Source organism: Leucopleurus acutus (genome assembly GCF_964270905.1).
Source record: "Leucopleurus acutus genome assembly, chromosome: 19".
In the NCBI taxonomy this organism is placed as follows: Eukaryota; Metazoa; Chordata; class Mammalia; order Artiodactyla; family Delphinidae; genus Leucopleurus; species Leucopleurus acutus.
Window position 1 is genome coordinate 6613755 of NC_139161.1, and position 24303 is coordinate 6638057.

Below are 24303 nucleotides of genomic sequence, written 5' to 3' on the forward strand. Positions count from 1 at the left end.
ATCAACAATGCAGGGGCAGGCCTGCAGTTTTCCTCCTCCCTCCCTCCCTCCCTCCCTCCCTCCCTCCCTTCCTTTCCTAGGAAGCTGTCTCTATGGCTCATCCAGGGAATGGCTGCTTGTGTTTCATTGTGCTTTCCATCCCCCCCCCAGCCCTTTCTAAATGAAGTTCAGATCACGCTGTCACTCACTCTGACACTATGGCTTGTCTCTCCAGCTCCTGCCAAGGGACCCCAGGGGCACCCCCGTCACCGCCCCCCACTGCTACTGGTGTCTGGGCACAGCGCCCGGTCCGCCCCCAGTGCCAGCCCAGCTGCTGCCCAGCATTGCTCAGGACCAGCCCTCACCTTTCCGAGGAGACCTGGGTAGCGCCTCGCTGGACCACGGTGACCCCCTCCTCCCTGACCCCCAGTGCCTTGGGGTGTTTGGCCCGAGCTCCCTCCAGCTCAGTGAGAGGACTGTTTTTATTTTTAACGCGGCTCTCGGGGACATGGGTTCTGTCCGCCAGCGTTAAGCTCGCCATCCATCACCCCCCACATCCTGCCTCTGCGATGGCTGATGCCTGACACACCAGCTTAGAGGACGGCGCTGACTCCCCTGTGCCATCCGCTCCGAGCTCCCGGTAAAGATAGCAGGGGACGGGCGTCAGGATCACAAGACAGTCCACACCACCCCCTCCACGAGCCCTGGAAGCTGCTCACCGGCTGAGCGCGAGTCCTCTGGCCTTTCTTCCGTCCTAGTGGATGAAGGGAACTCGGTTGTAGCGCCTGAGCCAGGTGAACTGCCCAGACCCCCTTCTCACAGTGGCAGCTCGAGTGTCTCTCTGACCCTGTTAGAATGTCCCCGATCTCTACCCCCGTCTCCGTCGTCTGGAAAGTAACGAGTACATCCTTACAATAGGACTTGCCCAGGGCACAGGCCACTTTTACCCTGGGCACGTGGGAAACCGTCAGTTTGGCTCGTCTGGTGTCTCGTCCTTTCTCCCCGCCCCCTTCCCCAGTTCACTCAGGGGCGGGCACTGCTATGGGGAAAGTTATCTGTGCGCCACAACCGGGCCGCCCCTGCCAGCAGACGCGGCTTGTAAGAAGCCCCAGGATATGAAAATCCCAACGTATAAAACGAACTCAGCGGGTGATCATTTGTTACAAAACAATTTGATACTTTGCAGAAGGGCTCGCCGCAGGTTTCTCTCGAGCACTTACTTTCCCTAGTGCGCGTAAAACGTTATTCTGTGGAAATTAAGTGTCTATAAATAGAACTTCTAGAGGCCCATCTCTTGGGTAAAGCGTATCCACATGTTTGTATGTAAAGTGCAGGAGTCCAGAGCCCATTTCACGGAGAAATAGGCCGACATGGGCTTGGCGTGGACATCACAGACAGACGGATACACACACGCGCGCACGCGCACACACACGGGGCCCCAAGCCGGGAAGGCGTCACGGAGCTTGTTGAGAATATACCCACGACCCACACGCATGCACAGGCCAGTTTGGTTGGGAAACTTCCCAATAAGTCTCCTTGGGGAGTGTTCATCCCTGCTGGGGACCTTCTGCACTGTGCTCTTTGAGGACCGTTTTTACCCACACTTCACACTGATCCCGGGCACGCCCTAAGCTGGAGGCTTCTTTATTTCTGTGCAGCGTGATCGGTGACGCAGAGCTGCTGTCCCTTGCTTCATGATCTCCCCGGGCTGGTCCTGGCCACTGACCCAGGTGTGTGTGTCCCTGTCTGTGTGCTTTTAGTCAGTCCCCTCAGAAGCTGCTCTAGGCAAACTCCCAAAACGCCACAGCTGAGGCCGTCTCCAGACTCTGCATCCCCTCTGCTTGCAGACCTCCCATTTCTGGGCAAAGAGCTAAAAAAAATGACTTCGTATTCTTCAAGGAAATGTCCCAGTTGTCAAGTTCAGATCCTTACTCTCCCCTGCTCTTTTCTTTGGCTTCATTTCCCAAAAAGTACAGGAAAGAACTATAGGAAATACAGCAGCCTTCCAGTTGTTTTAAGAGTAATATGGAATGTTCTTAAACATCTTGTGCTAACGAGGACCAAAACTGTTTACGCTAAACCACGTTCCTCCTTCAGCTCCATGTCTCTCTGATGCTTTCATTCCATAGCTGAATCCGTGGTCCTCGCGACGGCCCTGCTGACTTCTGTGAGGCTGTGCTACCCCCTGAAAGACGCTTGCTCTCTGTTACAGGGTGTCTGTTATAAACAGAATCTGCTGTCTTTCTAAATCGTGTCCCAGGGCCCTGGCAGTAATTGTTTAATTAAATAAAGAGCTCATTCTAAAGTAATAAGCGTGCTCCGCCATGTGGCTGGTGTCCCAACCGGAGGCCCAGCAAACCGTGCGGAGACTAAAAGTATCCATGGGCACGTTCCCCAGCCTGCAGGCTGGCCCCGAGGAGAAAGCGGCAGCTAAGGAACCCCGAAGCGTTCTCAGCCAGCAGAAGGGTGCCTGGCACACGGACGTGGTTAGGCAGAGCTGAACAATTAGGGTGCATATCAATGATGACATCCGATTAAGTAGCACAAACTTGGGATGTCTCGTGAATTAGCCAAGAGTAGGCCAAGGTACGTTTTAATAAGCCTTCGCGTGCGAAGGGAGGTACCGCAGAGGGCACTGCTGAGCAGATGCTGTGTGAAGCCAGAAGGAAGGGTCACAGAGCACAGCAGGGCACGTTGAGTTGAGCTACAGGAAGAACTTCCTTTAGCCGCAGATTGAGACGCTCTCTGGAAACCTGGACAGGAGGAGGGAAGAGGCTGCCGGGCCAGGTTAGATGCTGACCAGGGCTGGAAGGCCCCCCCCACCCAGTTTGTGACATCCAAGCAGTTCTGGCAGGAGAACTTCTCACTGCTGTTTCAGGAGGCCGTGCTGCACCCGAGGGATGGGTCACCAGCCTCCAGGGACACTGCCCAGCCCTCTCCCCACCCCCGGTCAGGAACAATAACCTCAACTGAGTCTCAGAGCTTGGTTCCAGGACCACTGGTACTTATTAAAAATACAGATTCCTGGGTTGCACCCCAGGCCTAATGTAGCAGCACCTAGGACCGCAAGGCCCAGGAATCTGCATTTCCCACCTGTTCTGAGGGTGATTCTGTGTCCTCTGCCCTTTGAGAAAGTCTGCTGGCCGAGGCCCTCTCGCAGCGATAAGTGGTCTTGCTGACACCCAGCCTCCCGGGGAGAGGCCTGCTCTGGTCTCCCTTGGATCTGCTCCCCAAGCTGCAGCTGAAGAGGCAGCGGTCAGGGCCCCGCCGAGCCTCCTCCAGGGAGAGACGGGGCAGGCGTCGCAGGTCTCCAGCCTGGCTGCCGGGCGTCACTGCAGACAGGGAGCAGCTGCACTCCAGCTCTGACCAGACTGGTTTCAGACTTCGAGTGTCCCCAGGAGAAGAGGGCCTCCAGCAGTACCCCTTTGCCAGCGGCTGCTTTGTTACCTGTGGCCAACAGGTCCCGCCCGGTCCCTTCCTCCTGGAGCCCACAGCGTGCCAGCCCCACAGAGAGGCCTTGGCCTCTGACCATCCACTAGGGAGGGAGCCGGGGGTCCTTAGCGTGATTTCTCACACCCGACTCCACGGAGCTCGTTAATCAGCCCCCTTGCCTTGCCGGCTCCCCTCCCTCCCCACCTCCAAGGTTACTCGGTGCCCCGCAAAGAATCCTGCTGCTTTCCGTTTATTTCGAGGTCGGGGGTCAGCAGGGGAGAGGCGGAGCCAGTCCGCCCGTGCTCTCTGCAGGGCTTCCGCGTCCCGGGCCCTGACTTCCTTCCCTCCCTCCGCTCCAGCCCTGGCCCCGCTCTTCCTGCGCAGAGAACAGCGGGAAGAGTTGTGGGGGGCGGGGGGCGTGCCTGCGCATCCGCAGTGATTATCCGGCACCTCTCCTGGAGCATCACACAGGCATCAGGCAGTTGAGGTGACAGAGGGCAATGGCTCCGCCTCCTCGTGTCCCCGGGGCGGGGCCCGCGGAAGCAGTCAGATTCCAGCAGGTTACTGGAGACGCTAACAGCCCTGCGGGTCCTAAGGGTCCACGGGGCTCACGTCCCGCCCAGCACCCAGGGTATCTGAGCAGCTTCGTTCTTGACAGAATCCGGTGGTTGGGGGTGTGGGTGCTTTTTTCCGAGGGAACTGAGAGCCCAGAGGCTCCCCAGCCCCTGTTACTCATAACACAGTCCATGATATAGGGTGTTACCTGCCCACCCCCGTTCCCCTCAAGTCCTCCTGTTCTGAGGACCTGTAAGGCCCAGTTGATCTCTAGTCTGGCCGCGGCAGCTGTTCCCCAGCCCCTGGATCATGGGGCCAATAGCTCCAGCTTCCTCGTGTCTGTGAGGCAGCGTGTAAGTTCAGCCGGCCCTGGGGGAGGGACGCCAGGTACCCATCCTCTCCCCTTGTTTGACAGCCAGCAGAAATAGACCGGGCCACAGAGCTGGCTTTGATTCTCTGCAGACAGATTTCAGTGGCTAAAAAGTGGGAAGGGGTCAACCCAGCCTGCGGTGCCCAGGAAGTTGTCATCTGTGCAGCTGTTCACTGAGCCCAAGGAGAGGTTGCCGCGCTCTTCTGGGGCTTTCAAACTCTGCTGCCCGTGAGCAGAGCCCTGCCTCCCCGTGAGACCTGTTCTCTTCTCGCCGTAGAGGGCTGCTTCAGAGCCTGCCCCGAATTGTACACCTCCTTGCTCTGGCTCACCGCCAAGCCCTGGGTCAACGTTTTCATGCATCTGTCACTGCACCCAGCTGGACGGGGAGTCCCAGCCGTGCCCCCTCTCCTCCGGCCCCCAGAACTTACAGTTCTAACGTTCCAAGTCCCTTTCAGATCTCCTCCCGTGAGAACAGAGAGGACTCCCACGCTGGGGATTCCGAGGGGGGCCTTGGAGCCCGGGCGCCCGGGCTGCTTGTCCAAGGAAAGGTACCTCCTCCCAGCGTGAGGATTGCCCCAGGGTCCTGAGGCGTTTCTGTTTCTGACATTTCATTCTTTCAGCCTGGTTTTAGGTAAATCTGACTGCCATCTCCGTACTTAAAATCCTTTAGAAACTCCTCTCTGCAAGGCAGCTCTAAACTCCTTCACGGGACGTGGTCTGCTCTAATCTCCTCCTGGAACTTTCTCTCTCACCACCGCCCCACCCTCACTGGCCACTGTCCTCCACAGACGCCGGGTACTTTCACGGCTCTGTGCCCTTCACGTGCCTTCCCCTCGCTTCAGAGCCCGACAAGCACTCACTCATTCCAGACTGAGCTCAGGGACCCCCGCCCCTCACCCGCGCGTGGCGGTGATCGGACTCTTATCCGTGTTCAGTTCCTTGGCCTCACCGTGAGCTCCTCGAGGTTAGGGCCATGCCTTATCCACCTTTCAGTCCAGAGCCAGCACGGGGCTGCCCGCAGGGGGGTTCCTCCACGAGCATCTGAGTGGAGGAGACCCTTCAGGCGGGCCGCCGCCACGGGGTCTGCGGCCGGGCACGGGTGTGAGGCCCTCCATCAGCCCTTGGGCCTGCTGACGCCCAGGGCTCACCACAGCTGGCAGCCGCTGCTCCGGCCAGAAAACCTCCCCGTCCAGCCGACCCCTCCTTCCCCAGAGGCATGGCCGTCCTCTGCTCCTTGGTGCTGGGACAGAAGCTGCCCCTCAGCGAGGGCTTAGGGGCCCCCTATCTTTGGCGGCTGAAGGTAGCGGAGAGCAGTCCAAAGCCATCCAGGTGCCAGGAGGTCGAGGATGGCTCACCACCCATCTCCTTCTCTGCCACCTCTTGGCACCTGGAGTGTGAGAAGTGAAGTATTAGAACAGGTACCATCTCCAAAGTCCAGTCTTTTTCCCCAGGCAGAGCCCCCAGCCTTCCACCTGTTTCACCCCGCTTCCCACATCCTCACACACCCCCTGTCCCTCCCCAGCTCCTTGTCATAATGTCCTTAAAGCCCACCTAGTTCAAGGTCAAGCCCCTTGGTCTTTCGCCTGGATGTGGCAGGGTGGGGGGAGTGGACCCTCCCCTCCCCGCCCCGGTCTCTTTCACACCTGTGAGAAGCCAGTCCGTCCTTTTTAAACCCTGATGGCTTATCATCATTGAGTGAGTGACTGCGTGGGTTTTCCACAATATTTATCTTTTCTCCCCAAATCACAAGGGTTGCAGCTCTGGCATCAAATCCTTGGAGCTCTGCCCACCACTGGTTACCATCTGGCTTTTCAGCTGAGAAAGAGACAACACAGGCACCCAGGCTTGTCCTCCAATAAGACCACAAGGACGGCAGCAGCCGTGCCAGGCTGATGCCATCCGACCAGCCCAGCCCTCCTGGCCCGGCCCTGGGAGCCAGCCTGGAAGGGACATGGAGGGGGTGTTGGAGAGACTCTTTCTCTAGGACGTAATCGAGGGAGGCAGTCAAGTGCTCCAAAGGAGGACTGGGCCTTGGATACAGACAGCCTGACCTCTGATCTCAGCTGTCTTGGTTATTATGAGATCTTAGACAAGTTAATTAACCCCCCTCAACGTCAGTTTTTTTTAAGATGGAGACAGTAACCGACTTGTAGGGTGTCAGGATTCAAAAGCGATCTTAGGTGGAAGATACTGTTGTGTCTGGGCACTCAGTAGGCGCGCGGTAATGTTGGTTCACTTGCCCATTGGTTCTCTGAGCCTCCTTCTTCCCCACCCCCGCACAGAGCCTTCCTTCTCTGAGAGGTGGCTTAGTCTCCTGGGGAGTGTAAGGAAGCAGGAGTAGGCTTTGGGTGGAAGAGTGGCCTGATTGGGGGCAGAACCCTCCCTCGCTGCCAACAGCATCCCCTCAGAACTGGGGGCTTGGAGGTGATGTGGGCATGACACCTGGACCAGGTGCATGGGACGCCACCTGACTCCAGAGGCTGGGAGGGGATTGTGATGTGGTGGTGGAGACCACTGGCTGGGAGCCACAGTGTATGTTCTGGAAAGACCCGGGCTCCCTCCAGCAGTGGTCACAGCACACGCCAGGCCACCCTGCACTGGAGGAGCCTCCTGTAGGCTGTGACATTTCGCCCCCTCCCAGGTCGCTCCTCCCACCATCTCTAAAACTTCGTGAAGCAGCCAGGCTCCTTGGTAGGACATCACGGTGCTTGATCAAAGAAGTTTGGGATGAATTTCCCAACCTATCTTTTTCACCATCTATGGGTTAGGGAGGAGATATGCTCTTTTTTTAAATTTTTTTTTGCCTCCTAGAGCAAAAACCATAAAGCTGGGTACAAACCTCAGGTCCCTAAGTAGGGATTTTCTATCTCATCTGAGTAAGATGGGGGGTTGTTTAGAGAAGGGGGCTCGGAAAAGGAAGTTATAGTTTTTCGGGTTCTTTCCTAGGTCTGTTCTGTTTCCAGCTGTCTTGAAAGAAAGGGAAGCAGGCAGCTTTGAGGGAGGGATCTGGGGATGTTTTCAACTGTCAAACAGTCCGGGCAGCCTTTCAGTCAGTGTGTCTGGGGAGTCACAGAGGGAGCCTGAGACCTGCCCTCTGCGTGCATGGTTGTCTCTGGGCTGACAGGGCTGAGATCGCATCACCCAGGCTCCTTGAGAGCTGGGGAGCGATGCGCCGGGGGCCTGGGCCGTCCTGTGCCCAGCCCTCCCCTCTCAGAGCTGGAGCCCGCATCCTGTGCAGTTGCCGCGTCGGCTCAGTCCGGGGTCCTCTCTGCCGTTGCCTTTCAGGCCGCCCCCTCCCCAGCCACAAAGCGGCTGAACTCACAGCCTGTAGGAGGCAGCACTCTGGGCTTCGACAGCCAGAGCTGCCCGTGTGCACGGGGTTGGGGGCAGCCACCCCTTCTGTGGTCCCTCCCCGAAATCCCTCCCAGGCTCCCCGGTATCAGAGACAAAGAGCGTGTTCACCAGTACCTTGGCAGAGGTTGTTCAGGCACCCCCGCCCTGGCCAGTCTGTGTTGCTGCCAGGAAGGTGCCCCAGCATTTCATCCTCTTCTCGGTGAATTGTGCGTGGGGAGAGGTCTTTTGTCCCGGCCAGCCCCCTGATCCCCGGGTCTGACAGGCGGGCGAGTTCCTGCCGTGTGGGTTTGGTTTCTTGCCTCTGTTCTGTAGCTCAGTGGCTACTTAAGAACTCCCTGGGGAATCTTAACTTCTGGCCTCGGCCTGGGGCTCGGCGCCTTGCTCTCCTGGGCTTAGTGTCTGCCGGCAGCACGCGCTCACCTTTTGATGAGCGCTACAGATGTTACGAGAGTCTCGGAGCTCACTCAGTCCGAATGGGGCTGAATTGTTTGACAGGAGTGGACTTTGTTTTCTGCTGAAGGGCGTCATGAGATAACAGCTGGGTTTATAGAGTTGACGTCTATGCTCCAGAATCACACGCTGCTTTAGAATATCTGGGCATCAACCCTCCACTTTCTTTTAAATTTATTTTAAATTTATTTATTTTTGGCTGCACTGAATCTTCGTTGCTGCGCGCGGGCTTTCTCTAGTTGCAACGAGCGGGGGCTGCTCTTCGTTGCCGTGCACGGGCTTCTTATTGCCATGGCTTCTCTTTTTGTGGAGCACAGGGTCTAGGCGCGCGGGCTCAGTAGTTGTGGCTTCTGGGCTCTAGAGCGCAGGCTCAGTAGTTGTGGCTCACGGACCTAGTTGCTCTGCGGCATGTGGAATATTCCCGGACCAGGGATCGAACCCGTGTCCCCCGCACCAGCAGGCAGATTCCCAACCACTGCGCCACCAGGGAAGTCCTAGCCCTCCTCCACTTTCACCTTCAGGCATCACCTGAATCTTTCAGTCTTTCAACCCATTCAGCAAGCAACTCCGAAGTACCTTCTAGGTGAGGTTTGGGGAAGCTGGGGAGGGACCCAGGGACACTAAGACAGGGTGACTCGCCCTAAGCAGCGCATCTGGGGAGGGTGCCTGTCAGACAGGCCACACCTGCAAGGCTGGAGAGGCGTCCAGCCTCCATCCGTCTCCATCACTCCTTCTCCACCCGGTAAGCGTATTGGAGGGATCGGTGAGTAAGAGGTTGGCAGCGTCCCCATCGTTGCTGGCTTGGTCGTCTGAAGCCCAGCAGTCTATCCCGGCAGGAGCCCCCTCCCACAGCAGGGCTCTTCACGCTCTCAGGGTCAGCCCCTCCCTGCCCTGTCGGGGAAGGTTGTCATTTCTGAAACCTCATTCTCAGAGCTTCCTGTGAGTTTGCCGGTCCTCCTGCAGGATCAGGTGACCTCCTCTAGGTGGCGCGATGCCTCTCGTCTCAGGGTTTGGGCAGAGAGGCTGTGCTGATGGATGGTTCGCGGGGTCCCGTGCACAAGCTGCTGACGCCGCTCCAGCCCTACCCCCTGTTCTCATTCCCTCACATCATGCGTTGCATCTGCATCATGACTGATCCTCCATGCTTGGTACTTGAGAACTTGAACTCTCCCTGAAGAGCGCTTGGGGTGGAGGTGCTGGAAGTCCAATAGGAATAGTATCGCCCTAACATTCTGTGGCCGGAGGTCGTCACTCGGCTTCACTTGTTCCGAATTCCCCCTCCCGGGATGTTGGGAGGACAGGTGGGCTGTGATACCGCGAGGGTGTGCTGATCCTTGTTGGGGTCACACGGCCAGGGCTGCTGTGTATCGAGTACCTTCTCTGCACACGTAACGTGCTCTGGGAAGTTCACAAGTGCTCTAGGGTCTCGTTGTTAGCTGGGACAGCATTAGGATTCAGACCCCCACCCTGAGCATGTGACCCCGAAGCCTCTGGTCCCTCCACTGTCCTTCACTGCCTCAGAACGCACCTCCTTCTCGTGGCTGGATCACCAGACATTGTCATTCAAGTTGGGAAAATACAAACTCCCAAACCAAAACGTTCACAGCCACTTGAGGGATAAAAATAGAATCTTGAGCATTTCTTCGCTGCACCTCAAGGACGCGTTGAAAGTTCAGCTCCCGTCTAGGGACGGGTTCGTGCTGAGTTTCCATTAACCCCAATTAACCCTTAACCCTTAGCGCCCAACAAGGACAGCCCTGTCAGCAGCAGGGCGTCCGTTTCCTTTGTCATTTGAAGGAACCTCCAGGACCAGTCCACAGAGCTCAGCCGTGCCCTCGGTGTGTGGCCACCTCTGAGTGAACTGGCTCCCTGGGGCCCCGGGTACTGGGTCGTCAGCCCCACGGGTCCCTGTGTGTTTAGGTAGATCAGGCAGCATAGCGCCATTCCCCCTTCCAAGACTTTTTGCTTCGTCACCCCTGCTAGATTAACAAGAGAAGTCGGAGTCCCCCCAGCTCCCTAGTACAAGAAGGCTGCAAGTGGATCTGCCGCTCTTTTATGTTGAACGTCAGGAACTGACAGCTGAAGTGAGAGAAAGGTGCTGATGCCTGAATTCTTGTCTCTGGGAAGCTCCATCTCACTACACCATGGGAGCCACAGACAAACCAAAAAGGTGCTTATTTTTAGAGGGAAATAAGTAGGTAAGCAGGCAGTCCAAGGACTGGCCGTCCAGCCAGTTACCCAGCCAGGCAGGGCGTCACCTCCTTCAGCTCCAAGCCCGCTCTCGGCCCGGGAACGATGGGGCACCACAGAAGCGTTGCCTTGGTGCTTTGAGGGCCACTGCTGGCTTCCCTGACCATCTGGCCTCTGTCCCCCCGGATCCTATCCCTTTGCTCACGCCAACGTCGGGGGCAGGGCTGGGAGGGACCCTCCCCTGTTGGGTCAGCAGTCGGCTGACTGTTCCGCTGCTCTTCTAGGATGTTTTCTCACTGTCACTTGTTAGGGGAGGTGATTGGTGTATCGCCCTTTGTCCCATGGAGTTGCCCAGAGGCTCTTAGGACGCTTGTCCTGTACGGTGGCCATCACTTTAGCACATCATTCTCTCCTGCTTCCCTTTCCTCGAAGAAGAGCGTGCCCTATATCTCCTCCCCCCACCCCTTTTTCGAGGGGAATGAGATGGACTTATGGGTGTTGTTGAATTTCATCCAAGTTTAAGTTCTAATTAAAAACTATGGTCCCGGGCTTCCCTGGTGGCGCAGTGGTTGGGAGTCCGCCTGCCGATGCAGGGGACGCGGGTTCGTGCCCCGGTCCGGGAAGATCCCACATGCCGCGGAGCGGCTGGGCCCGTGAGCCATGGCCGCTGAGCCTGCGCGTCCGGAGCCTGTGCTCCGCAATGGGAGGGGCCACAACAGTGAGGGGCCCGCGTACCGCAAAAAAAAAAAAAAAAAAAAAAAGAACTGGTGGGTGGCCGGTGTACGGCTCTTGGGGAACCATGAATCCACTGTCTCCCAGAAGTAGGAGAGGGAAGAGCCGCTCCTCTGAAGACGTATAGGTTCTTGACTTTAGGTTTCTTGTAAGACGTCGCCCCTTCCTCAGTGGGCGTCCTGGGAGATACTGCTGACGGCGGGCAGCCGAGTACCCGAACTCATCTCAGACGGGCCTTTTCCTCCTCATCGGGGCTGCGTCTCACCCTCCCCTGGAGCCAGCTGCGTGCTCGGAGCAATGCCATTTCCATGCACTCTTCCTAAATCAAAGCACGTTGATTTCACAACCGTTCTGGGAAGGGAGCTTTTTCCCTGACAAAGTGAACTGCTTTCCGGCGAGCGGGTGACTTCTGCATACCCACATGCCGCTTGGTCTGCCAGCCCGGATGCTGCCCGTGACAGAGGGTACAAGGCGAGTCAGCAAGACTGGGGTGGCCTCTTCCCGCCCTGCAGGAGTAAACCTGCCTCTGTCAGGCACTTCCTCCACCAAGTTCAGTGCACGCTGTAAATGTTTACTCACTGAGCATCTCACGTGTGCGAGAGATGCAGAGCTCGCCATCATGGCGCTTACCCTCTGCTGGTGGCACAAGCAGCCCACGAACAAGGAGCGACACAGCACCTACAAGGATTACGTGATGTGGTACCGACCGCGCGTTCGGTGATTCAGTCAGGAGCCCCCAGGGAGGAATAAAACATTTGGAGAAACTTGCAGGGGAGACCGGCACTTGAGCAGGGCTTGAAAGGTGATAGGAATAAGGAAGGTAGAGAGGAAATTCTTTGCCAGCAGGAGGAATCACGAGGGTTAAGGCATGAGGGTGAGAATTATCTTGAATGTGGGGAAAGCAGGTGTCAGAGGGGAAAGCGGCCTCACACGGGATGCGGTGTGTGGATCACAGCGGTCGGGGCAGAGGGCCAGGAGCCCCCCAGTCCCCTCTGCCACTTCCTTACCCTGTCACCCAACCTCTCCAGTCCCTCCGCCCCCTTGTCAGTAAAATGAGACATCGTCAGCTACCTGGTGACCTCACAGATGGCAGTGAGCGTGACGTGAGACCGTGCCTGTGTGAGCACTTTGTGAAGCTCGGGGGGTCTGCAGCCCTGGGCAGCGACCTCATCACGGGACTCCTTTGATGGCAGCTGGGAGGACAGGGCTGAGGCTGACGTGACAGATGCACGGGCAGAAGGCGGAGCCCAGAGACTTGGCACCCAGGTCCCCTGGCGTCTAATTTGGGGTTCCCACCAAATTAACATTTTCATTCTCTGGCCAGCTAAACTTGCAGAGAAATTTGGGGGTGGGGAGACAGGCAGCAAGCTGCTTTACTACTTTGCCCCGATTCTGACTCGCTCCCGCTTTCTCATTTTGCACCATTGAGCAAAGGACATAGCACATGGCTGATCCCGGGCTCATTTTGTGTGTGAAGCAAGACTGAGTTGCACTGGGGGTCTCTCCTCTCCGAGGGCAGTGGGCGCAGCTTAGCCTCCGCACTTCTGAGCAAGGGACCCTGATTGAAAGGTGCTCTCCGAAGCAGCACAGCGTGTGTTCCTCTCTCCCGTCCCGTAGCTGCGGCTGTTTCCCAAGAGGAAGGCGGTGGCTCCAGTTGGAGACGAGCCTTGGGTTCCCCGAGGCCAGCCGGCTCGTGCGGGCCTGAGCGTCTGTACTTCGGGGTCTCAGCAAAGCCGCCGTCCTGTCCGGGGAACCTCCTGTCCCAGGCATCTCGGAGCGCAGCCCCCCTGGCCTTCCTCGCGTCTCTCAGACACTGACTCCTGCCTCTGGTGGACCGGGAGCTGGGAGTTAGGTTAGGACTGTCTTTATTCCCCTGTCGCCGGGTCTCATTTCTGGCAGAGGCTGGAGAAACGGGCTCATCCCTGCCCACCCCACCCTCCAGGCATGTGCCCGGTCAGCTCAGTCCCATGGGGGACACAGATGTGCAGGGAAACTCTGCCCACTCCAGTGAGAGGACTCAGGAGACAAGGGTGAAGGAGCAGACTTTTGAGCGGGACCCTGACCCGCAGAACTGGTGTGACGAGCTTGCCGAGCAAAGGCCCAGCAGCCGGAGGGGGCGGGCAAGTCGGGGACTCACGCCCCGTAGGCTCTCGGGGGTGGTGTCTCCAGAGACGAGGTTGAGAAAGGCAGCACCAGATCATGGGGCCACTGGACTTTGTCGTCTGAAGCGATGAGCCCTTCGCTCATCACGAGCGAAGTATGGTTGGGGCTGACCGTGGGGAGGCGGCCCTGACACCAGCTCGCTCGGGCCCGGGAGGGAGAGGACAGGGACAAAGGGGCCCGACAGCTCCCCAGTCCTGAACTGCCCGCAGCCCTCTGCCCCCCTGATTCCTCTTACTTTATGTATTGTTACCCCTGTGGCCCCCCGCTCCCCGGCCCCTCCCAGGCCGGCTTAGGAGCCCTTGCTCCGTGTTCCCCGTGTCCCCTCCAGGACTACAGAAAACACGTCCCTGCGGTTTTAAGCCACCAAGTTACAGAGGTCATGGGACATCAGCACAGAGAGTGAGGAAGGGGTCAGGGGTAGTTGGAAGTTTGGAGTGGGAGCAGGTGGACGTGGGTGGTGCCCTTAACCCGCCTGGGGATGTGGACGGAGAGGCAGCACTGAGTTCTAGACTCCGTGTCAAGTTCACGGTGCCACCGGGACACTGTAAGAGCCGTGGCCAAGCGTTGCCGGCCGTGCCTGAGGACGTGAGCTGCGTCCTGTCCGTCAGGACCAGCAGGGTTGCCACAGGGCACATCTAAACTCAGCAGCCAGAAGAGAGAGGCACATGGGCGGCCCCGTTTGCACCCTCCCGGGTCTGTCTCAGAGTTTGCTCCCAGGTCTGTCTCAGAGTTTGCTCCCAGTGACCAGTTTGAAGGTTTCATTAGAAACCAAAGAATTGTTCTTTTTTTTTTTTTTTTTTCAAGAAACACATTCGGGACTTCCCTGGTGGTGCAGTGGATAAGAATCCACCCACCAATGCAGGGGACACGGGTTTGAGCCCTGGTCAGGGAAGATCCTACATGCCGTGGAGCAACTAAGCCCGTGTGCCGCAACTACTGAGCCTGCGCTCTGGAGCCCGCGAGCCACAACTACTGAAGCCCACGTGCCTAGAGCCCGTGCTCCGCAACAAGAGAAGCCACTGCAGTGAGAAGCCCGCACACCGCAACGAAGAGTAGCCCCCGCTCACTGCAACTAGAGAAAGCCCACGCGCGGCAACAAAGACCCAACACAGCCAAAAATGAATAAATAAAATAAAATAAATAAATTTATAGAAAAAAAAGCAGCACACTCGGCTACAGCAGTTGGTGTCCCTACCTCCTGTCATGTGTCCGGCTCGCAGAGTCCTTGAACGAGACCGAACTTGAACTGATCAATGGCATTGGGGTGTTGGGAAATTGCTGGGGAGCCAGGTGATTTATAACGTCATACAGGCTGGACAAGAAGACCCAGGAGGACAGGCTGTCTCTCGGCTTTTAATTTCTTCTTTTTGTAAAAGAAAAGGGAGAACAGAAGGTGCCAAGCCTGGCTGGTCAGCTGGACCGTCGGGCCACCAGGGCCATTTCGTCCCCCAGACCTGGCGTCCACACCACGGTGAGGCCAGACATGCCGCCGCCGAATCCTCTGTCCTTCGCCACCCCGGAGGCTGAGTCTGGCAGGAACTAATTTGCAGAGGACACCTGTTCCTTAACTAGCCCCAGCTTGAGCCGTGTCTCAGTCTGGGCTCCCTGCGCTGCGTGAGCTCTGACCCGCGCGAGGGCTGCCGTTTGGCTGTCGGCCCTGCACCTTCCCGAGCCCTGTGTTCAGTCTGGGCTCCTGAGAGGGAAAGAAAAGAAAGCACTTCCCAGCCGCCGTCCAGCCACAGGTATCACAGCCTGTTGTCCGAATCTTCCAAAAGAGTCCTTCACCGCCAGTCCCCACCCTGAGGACAGACCTGCTGTCCCGGAGCTGGATCTGAAAGAGGGCAGCAGACCCTCGTTCTCAGCTCAACTCACGCTCCCCGGCCCGCGGTGGGCACCTTGCGTACGCTTCCGACTCTACCCTGGGCAGTGTGTCTGTGTGCTCAGTCCCTTTAGACGAGGGGTGCTCTCAGCGGGGTCCCATCCTACAGGGTCATATAAAACGGGGCCCCGTGCATAGTAGGATGTTGATGAACGCCTGCCGAAGAGGTGGATGAAGATGGATTCCCTCTTGGCGAGGAGGCCCCATGCAGCCCGCAGCAGCAGAATTCCCCACCTGCCTCTGCGGCTGGTTCTGTGATCTCCCTGCTTTTAAGCAACGGAACCTTCGAAAACCCAGTCTTGAGGCTTCCAAGGTCAGATCTGACCTCCCGCATAAGCCACCCACCAAGAAAATGTCCAGCACCCACAGCTGGAGCACCGTGTTTTCAGCAGGGGGCGTCGCAGGTCAGAGGTGAAAGTCCCCAACCTCTGGCCCGGCTGCCCCAGAGTCCAGTTTCTAGCAGGCCAGGGCCGTTTGGGAATGTTTGTGACAAGCGGCTTTGTACGTGTTCTTCCACGTGACGTGTCCCTCTCCCATCCTTCAAAAGAGAAATTCATCAGTGGAAAGTTTCCCTTAAGTGGTGATTTTCCTAAATGACTTGCTGATGGTGCTGTATACAGACTAGCTCGGCCAAGGGCTTCTGATCCAGTACCTCACTGTGTCCTCGGGCCAGAGGGGCACTGGCGAGGGCTGCCCGGAGAGCCCCTTGCCTCTGCCTCCCCCATCACCCCCGCCCGATGGAGACGCTGCTCCTTCCAGAGCAGAAGCAGGGCTGTCAGCCCCCAGGAGCAAAGCTCCTTCCCGAAGTCTCCCAGCCCCGGCGCCTGCCAGGAGGCTCTGCCCACCCCAGCTAATTAGAGCCTCTCCTTAAGCAGCGCTTCAGTCTCTCCTGTCATTCATTCTCACGGTGATAATGGACTTAGATGAGAGGTCACAGCCTCTCCCACATCCTGCCTTCCTTGCAGGCAGGGAGGGGAGAGACGGGCTCAGCCCACCTCGGGGGAGCCAGGGACTGGCCGCCAGGCCGAGCAGCCAGGAGCTATTCACCCGCATCACAGGGCCAGACCCAACTCCCCCAAAGCGGGCCCCGCTCCCCACTTTCGGGCCTCGCGCAGTCAGCCGCATCTCTGGTGAATGTCATTAGCAGTAACGTGATAAAATGGCACAGTGTAAATGTTAATAAGGTCTGGTGCCTCCGCTGCTTCCGAGTGGCAGATCGGAAATGGTACCATCATCGTAACTCCAACCAGCAGCTTCTAATTCCTCTGCTCTCTGAGCAGACGATTTGGCGTGGAGGTCCTCGCCTTCCCTCGGTTCCCAGCCCCAGTGTCTACAGTGCCACATCTACCCCCGTTTTCCTTTGCAAAGCGGGTTCAGATTTCCCACAGACCAATTCTCTAAGGCAGGGTTTGGATTCTCTTTTTTCCTCCTAAGTAAACGCTCGCTTTCCCCTGTTCTCCAGAGAGGAAGAGTAGTGAGGGGCCCAGTGCCAGCAGTTCCCGTTCCTCTGGCCGGGCTCCCACCCCTACCCCTGTCCAATCCCAGCTCCCTGGGGTAGCCCCTGCTTTTCCTGGTCCGGGATGTTTCTCTGACGGGTTTGCCCTGGGAGCCACCGGCTGTGGTTCTCCGGGCTTTCCCTTCTCTCGAAGTCCAGGACGTTGCTGATGAACGACATCCTGATTCATCCTTTCCTCTGAACCCTCCAGGATGGTGTCCTTCCCCCTGTGCCATGTCATCAGGGCCCGTGCGTCCCCCACCCCACCCCCGGTCCTTTCTTCCCAGTAAACCGAGAGGGTCCAGGGTGCACCTGGTGTTTGTGTTGGAGCCTCATCTTCCTAACTCGCGCTCGCACCAGCTCAGTGCCGGGCCCTCGACCCTTCAGTCAGTGCTTGCCGAAGAGAAGCAAACAGGGCCATGTCCCTAGGATGTCACCTGGATCTGCCTAGAAAGTAGCCTCAGGGCAGTAAGTGTGAGGAACGGCAGAGAAGCACAGCTCTGAGTTTCCCTTGCACCCCTGGCCCTGGGAACTCGCCAGGTGATGCTGTCTGACCCCAGGGAGGCTCTGCCGTTCCAGGTGCACACCTGGGTTAGGACCGGCCCTGGGGTGGCCGGGGGCTGCGTGCACGGTGTGCCCTCCCCACACACACGATGTGCCGTGTGCGCCCAGTCTCTGCACCCTCTCACTCTTGTTTTCGTCACCAGGCTGTCTTCACTCTCCTCCTCGGACCCTTCACCTTCTTTGACGTCCAGAAGACCAAGTACCTGCAGATCCTGACATCCCTGATGAGATGGATCGGTGAGTCTGAGAAACACCTCGGGTCTGACGCCCTTTCTCCCCTCCTGTCCTCAGCCACATGGGCCACGGCCACATGAGCTCACAGCCAGGGCTGCAACGTGGCATGGGCTTCCGTGGACTCCCGCGGGCCAGGAGGCGGCAGGTGCTCTGTGCCTTTCTACTGGTAGGGAAATCTAGTACCAAAAAAGAGAAGTCACTTCAAGGTCCCGTAATGCGAGCAGGGCGGGGCTCAGCCCTGGACTGCTGATTCCGAGTGTGCTGGGTCCGCCTGCAACCCACAGGTGGGCTCCGGGGCTCCTGGGGGCCTGGGTCAGGCTCAGTCCCCATCAGGGCGGGGGAGAAGCCTGCTCTTTGCTCTCTTGGGCGCACCGTGTGGCACAGCCATAGAACCCCGTGGGCCGTGGCGGCCACCTCTGCGTCCCCGGCCACCAGGGCGGGAAGAGACACCCCATCTGTAGTACCTTCCAACTGTCTGACGCCCTGCTGAGCGAGAGCGCCACCATCCTCAGGGGAGCTTGGGGGCTTCTCCCCCATACCAGGTCTGCGGCCAGGAGCTTGGTCACCCCCGACACTGTCCTGCCAGCCACCCGGAAGGGCCAGGCTGCTGACCCACCTGGACCCGTGACCGGAGGGTGTGCGGTCGCTGCTCCCCCCCCACCGGCAGGCGCTCTGGGATCAGTTGCGCGCCTGCTTTGGTCTAAAAACAAAGATGCTGATGCTGTTCTGGCTGACGGGCCTGGCAGAGGGGGTCTGCCCGGCCTCCAGGACCCCCGCGGGGTGCTCCCCAGGATCCCCCCTGCCCATCAGCACAGAGGTTCCCAAGGAACCCGAGGTTGGGAGGCGTCGCTCCTGACCCTCTGGCCCGGCTGCCGTCGCTGCTGCACCCGCCCTGATCAGGACTCGGGGTGCACGTCGCTCCGTATTCCGTGCTGGCACCCGGCACTGGATCGTGACGAGCTCAGGACAGTTTCTGATCCAGACGGTCTCCAGCAAGTCTGGCACCTTCAGGCCCCCGGCTCCCCCTCGCTCCAGGGTTCCAAGATCCCAGCGTAAGGAGCCGCTGCATCCCAGGAGTCCTGGTGCACCTCCATTTGGAAGGTGCCAGGCCTTCCAGCCCAGCCCCTCCCCTGCAGAGGCAGGCGCTGCAGCTCGAGGACGGGGCAGGCAGCCTCCAGCCCAGGAGCTCCCAAAGGGGGAAGGCCCCTGCTCCACCCTGAGGGGACGTCTGCCAGTGCCTTGTCTTGAGCCAGACTCGCCAGCCTGTAGCTTCTTCCCACTCTTGGTCCTTCCTGCAAGGAAATGAGAGCAGGACTGAGCCGTCTGGTGTGTGAGCTCTGGGGCCTCTGTAGCTCGATGAGCTGCCCTTCACCGTCCAGCTGAGACGAGGGAACACCTGGATGCGGCAGGCGTCCTTGTCAGCCCCACCCAGTTGGTCTGACCCTATAGGCTGCTTTTCCCAGATTTCATTCACAAGCTCCAAAGCCCTGGGTTAAACTAACATGACCACCTGGGGAAAAAACGCAAACTCCTTCCTTAGAACGTAAGGATCACGCTAGCTCCGGGGTAGGAAGCTGGAAGGGAGCCTCCGTGGGTACCAGGAGGGGTTGTGCCCAAAAATTGGGATCACAATTACTGGCCGTCCAATCTTCTCTTTGTAAGTCCGCTTCTAGGAAGTATTTGAAAGCCCCGGTGACCTCCAGAAGGAAAAGTTTTCTCTCGGTAAGCTGTATTTGGAGAAAACCGTCTCCCTCCTCGCTCCCTGGCCCAACTCTGTTGCCCCAACTCCTCCGGTCCCTGAAGTCGGGTCCCCAAGTCCTGGAGGTCTGGCCCCTGCCCGGCTCGGGCTTGGCTGTCCTTGACCTGCCGCATCAGCGGTGGAAGGGGCTCGTTAAGCGCTGGTTCCGTCGTCGGGGGGACAGAGCAGGGCGCGGGGGGTGGAGGGGACGACGTGCTGTAGCTGACATGACGGAGTCCCGGTCAGCCCACGCGGGGAGCCGCCTGGATAATGACAGTTAACGGCTTCTATAGCACCTGGGGCCTGTTTAGCACGAGGCATCTGGTGAGCGATGCATTTGTTAAAAGGGAGAAGGTTGTAAGAGGGAGTGGAGGAGGCTGACTGTCTGGGCACAGGATGCCAGGTGCCCCCAGGCTCAGGTCAGACCCAGCTCCCGCCCGCACAGGTGGCACCGAGCTCCCGTTGCTAGCTGGCCACAGGGTCCTCAGGCCCCTCGAGCGGCCCCTCCTGCTTCTGCGGTTGGAGTTCTCTTCCTCGTCCTCCAGAACCGGGCTCGCGGAGTGTCACCTGCGGCTCAGTTGCTTCAGAAACTCAGCTGCTCTTTCCCATGGCACAGGCCACCCTGGCCCCCGGTGACCCCATCCTGCCTCTCCTCCCAGCCAGAGCCCCCCTCCCACAGGGCAGCAAGGGGACTACAGGGGGACTCCTCTGGTCTCCCACCTGCAGCTTCATGGGCCCTCGGTGGCAGCCCTTGCAGTGCGACAGAGCCAGGCGGCCGTGGCCTTGAGAGAGGGTGCCAGGTGGAGACCAGCCCGTGAAGGTCATCCGCGCTCGTGTCTTGGTGGTGACATGGCTGTCTCTGCAAGTCACTCGCCTCTTTTCTCCCTCTGATCCTTGAGATAATCAATCGGCAGTAGCCTCTCTGCGAACCTTCTCCCCGAGGCGCTGCCGTGGGTGACGGCTGCAGTGGGTGACGGCACAGGCCAGTCGTTTGTCTCCGTGAGGGACTCAGGCCTCTGGGCTTGGGAAGTAGACCCGTCTCTGGGCTTGGGAAGTAGACCCGTCTCTGACACACACCCGTCTCTCAGGTGGAAGACAAATCGGCCAGTGAAGTCAACTCTCTAACATGTAGTGGAACCCGGGGTTCAGTTCCCAGCCTGGGGCGGTGGAGACACCTGGGCGTTTTCCTTTGGAGACCTGGTGGAAGGAGTTTCCCTGGTCCTGACCCCAGGCAGCAGGCAGCAGCAGGAGGGGGGGCAGGGAGTGGAGATCGTGGAATCCGAGGAGCCCCCAGGCAGCCCCGCTGTGGGAGGGAGTGCGCCCCGCCCACGGGACGTCCCAGGGGGGTGTCTCCTCTGGCCCCAGCTGACCCCAGGTGATTTTTCTAGAACTCCTCCAAAGGCAGTGAGCACCAAGGCCCCGTTAGCCCTCTCAAGTTTGCGCCAAGTTGTCAGTTTGCAATGAGCTCCCTCTTCATTTCGCTTCTGAACGGCAGCTGTGCGGCCATGCCCGCACCCCCCCGACCTCCCTCCTTCCCACGCACCCTGCCTCTTCCCGCCGCCCAGATTAGGGCCCAGACTGTCCAAGGGAGCCGAGCGGGGAGCTCAGGGTGGCAATAAGCTGGCTTGGGTTCTAGGAAGACAAAAGGGAAGAATGAGCACCAAAGGGACCGGAAAATCATAAATAAACGTGCTGAGCCGGCCGGAAACGTTCTTGTGCGTAATTAGGAATTTGTTCTGCCATCTGTTGAAATGAGGCTGGGGCAGACTTGCAGGGACCCCACCCCGAGCAGGGGCCCCCGGAGCTCCAGACAAACGGGGAAGCCTTTAAGCTGGTTCCTCCAGGGTGTTCACCATGCCCTCCGCCAGAAGCCCCTGGTGCTGCCAGGACGGGATCTACAAGTTGGATGGCCGTTGCAAAGAGCCGCTTGTCGGGAAAATGTCAGAACATGTCTGACACGCGCCAGCATCGATTCGTGTCTTTTGCTGCTCAGATAAGTTCTGGGGAGACCAGGCTGCCGAGTCTGGGAGACCCGGTTTGCAAATGCCCCTGAATTTGTGTGGACGAGAGCGATCGGTCGCCGTCCCGGCAGGTGAAGCTTGTTCAGGCCTCAGCAGACTCCCTGACCTGCCCCCCGTGCCGTCCACTGGTTCCTGAACACGCGGCTCCGGCCCGGGTGCTTAGGTCGGCCGGTATCTGTCGCCGGTGCGCGCTGACGGGCCAGGCTCCCTGTCGGGCGGTGGCGAAGGCCGGAAGATGAATTGGGACTGTGTGAAAAGCACTGTTGGCAGAGCGCTCAGCAGCGGGTCAGCATCCAGATGCCAGCCCCGTGCGCGTCCCTGCCATTGGCGTCTCCGGCCACTGCGTCCTGGGAGCGGCCTCAGAGTGGGCCTCCCTTGGGGCTGGCCCGGAGATCAGAGACGTGGCCCAAGCCACACGCAGAAAGAGCTGTGTCGCTGGATGGTCCCCGGAGAGACCTTGGACCATCGCCGGCTGCCTCCGTATGGCCTCCCCTCCGCCCCACCCCAGCACTGTGTGTACCTGGGGAACACCGGGCGGGGAGCCTCCCTGCCCCCACCAGCCTCCACCCCCATCGTCTTCAAGGAAGCCTGAGCCCAAGAGAAATGAGACGCAGGCCCACCTCACAGAGAGGCTGGGCTTCCTCCTGACCCCCAGCTCTCACCGTCAGCCGTAGGTCGACCAGGGACACTTAGGAGACGCCGACGACCGTGCTGTCCTTCACGTCCACAGGCCCAGCAGCGGTGGCACCAGAGCCTGGAGCCCTAAACCACGCAATGGGCCGCTGTGGACTGTTCTACCTGGGCCGCCCAGCAGGGGGCTCTCAGGCTGGAAGGGGCTGCGGCAGCACCATCACTTCACTCCCGTTACCAGCCCCCCACCCCCGCCCCCGCAGACGCCTCCCACTCGGGGACGTGAACAGCTGGCTCGGCTCGGGGCTCCCCATTTGGTGGTGTTAAAATAACGATTCTTTCTAATAAAGGCAGCCCTGGCTCAGGGCAGCCCTCTTCGGTCTGGGTTGTCAGGGACCCGCAGGGCTGCCTTCCCTCCGATTGTGTATTCAGAGCACCACGCACGTTATTCCCATCTCTGTGCTCCCTTCAAAGTGGGTCAGGCGCCGTCCTCCCCGACTGTTGGTGGAGAAACTTGAGGCTGCCTCGTGAATTGGCCCCGCTCGCCCCACCTTCCCTGGCTGGTGCCCCAGATTTGTCTTCCAGACCGAGCCAGCAGGGAGAGGTGGGACCCGGTGGTGGTAGCCCGAGTGGCAGAAGGTCCCCAGGAGGAGACCATCACCTGGGAACATAAGGGCTCAGGCTTCACCTGTCCCCAGAATGATCTGTGGCCGTGTGGCCTCCTCCCCCGCAGATCTATGACTGATCTCAGCTGTCTCCTGGCGGGACTGCCCTGATCTGTCACCACCAGCAGCCAGGGGTCTTCTACGTCTGAGCCATCTGTTCCCCACATCCTGTTGGCTCAGCAAGCCAGCTCAGCGTTTGAATTCCTTCAGGGTCACTCACTGCTGTCCCCTCACTCTCAACTGGTGCTCCTCGGGGGGCCAGGAAGGACCCCCGCTCCCTAAGGACGGTAGCACATGGGCCCCCCTCTGACCTTCCAGCCAGCCTTTGTCCTGAGCCTTTGCTGCTGCCCTACCTACCCTCTCTCTGGGCCACTGTCCAGGGCTCTCCCGGGCCATTAAGGGTCCGGCTTTCCCTCGTTACACAGCCAGTGGAGGGAATCCAGGAAAACCTTTTTATGTACATTTCATTTCAGTCTTATTTTATTCTTGGTTTTCTGAAAGTCCTCTCTGCAGACTCAAAGGTCAGTTGAAAGAAGAGGGACTGGAGGGTTCTGTCTTAAGGCTTTCAGGGTCGAGCGGACACCTAATCAAAGTCTGCTGAAGGGCCAGCCACGTGTCGCCAAGTGACATTAGCGGCAGGACTGACCTGAGAGCTCCGCTGGGCCCCAAGCAGAGGCCGTGGCTCTCCCGGCCGCACCTCCCCTCTGAGTGGCCTCTGTTGTCAGCAGCTCTGCTCTGCGTGTGGCTGATGTGTGCTGGCCCGGCCATCAGGCAGGGACTCCTTTTCCGCCAGGAGGTTAGCAGGCCAGCTGCCTGGACTCTGGCAAGGGAAGGGAGGGTGAGGCCCACGCGGGGCGAGGTGTCTGACGGACACTGATGGTTACAGTTTCGCCTCTGCTCGGAATTAGGCTGCACACGAGCCAGGGTGAACCCCAGGCAGGCAGCCAGGTCAGGCGGCCATATCGGTCTACAGAGCTAGTGTGGCCCAGGGCAACCCTGGAGCTCCGGGGTTTACATTCAGACCAGGGCAACCCAACGCCCCTTTCACAATACTACCTCTCCTCTTCCGCGCCTTCCTGTTTTCTCTCGGCATCCAGCCACTGCATAACAGCTGTCTTAGCTCAGGCTACTGTAAAATACCATGGGCTGGGTGGCTTAAACAGCAGAAATTTAATTTTTCAGCGCTGGGGGCTAGAAGCCCAAGATCAAGGTGCTGTCAGGGTTGGTTTCCGGTGAGGCCTCCCTCCCTGGCTTGTAGACGGCCACCTTCTCACCGTGTCCTCACATGGCTTTTCCTCCGTGTGTGCAGAGAGAGAGCACGTACTCTGGTGTCTCTTTCTCTTCTTAAAAGCTCACGTATCCCATCAGATTAGGGTCCGCCCTTACGACTTCATCTAACCTGTAATGCCTCTTTAGGGGCCCTGTCCCCAAATACAGTCACATTGAGGACTCAGGCTTCGACATACGAATCAGAAGAGGGGGACAGTGGCAAGAAGAAAGGGTTAAGAAAGGACTGAGCGGCCTTCAGGAAAGGTGACGGTGTGGAAGTTTTATATTTCCGGTCTCTGGGAAGGAGATTAGTCTACCAGCAGCCAGAGGGCCCTCGGGTGCGCTTTCCCAGCGATGACAAATGGAGCTGTGGCTCTGACAGCTTAAGAATGAGGAACCGAGAGCTGCCACCCCAGGCGCCGCTTGCCGCGCCTTGAGAGTGTGGAAAGTTGAAGGATGAAAAGGCCAGAACTCTTGATCTCGTACTTGAGACTTGATTGCTTCAGAGACTCAAATACCTGCCCTTTATCAACGACCTGCGCCTCCTGACACACTTGGAGGCGGGGAGGCTTTGCCCTGCGTC

General features: G+C 58.8%; 1 protein-coding gene across 1 annotated transcript in view; it reads left to right on the plus strand.

Annotated features, from left to right (window-relative positions):
- Positions 1-24303, plus strand: part of TMEM104 (transmembrane protein 104) — a gene marked incomplete at its 3' end in the record, with an annotated part of 55854 nt that overhangs the window by 23312 nt on the left and 8239 nt on the right. The window contains exon 9 of the mRNA XM_082860695.1: positions 17307-17400. Within this exon, the coding sequence (XP_082716821.1) occupies positions 17307-17400 (94 nt within the window). The remainder of the gene's footprint in view (positions 1-17306; positions 17401-24303) is intronic.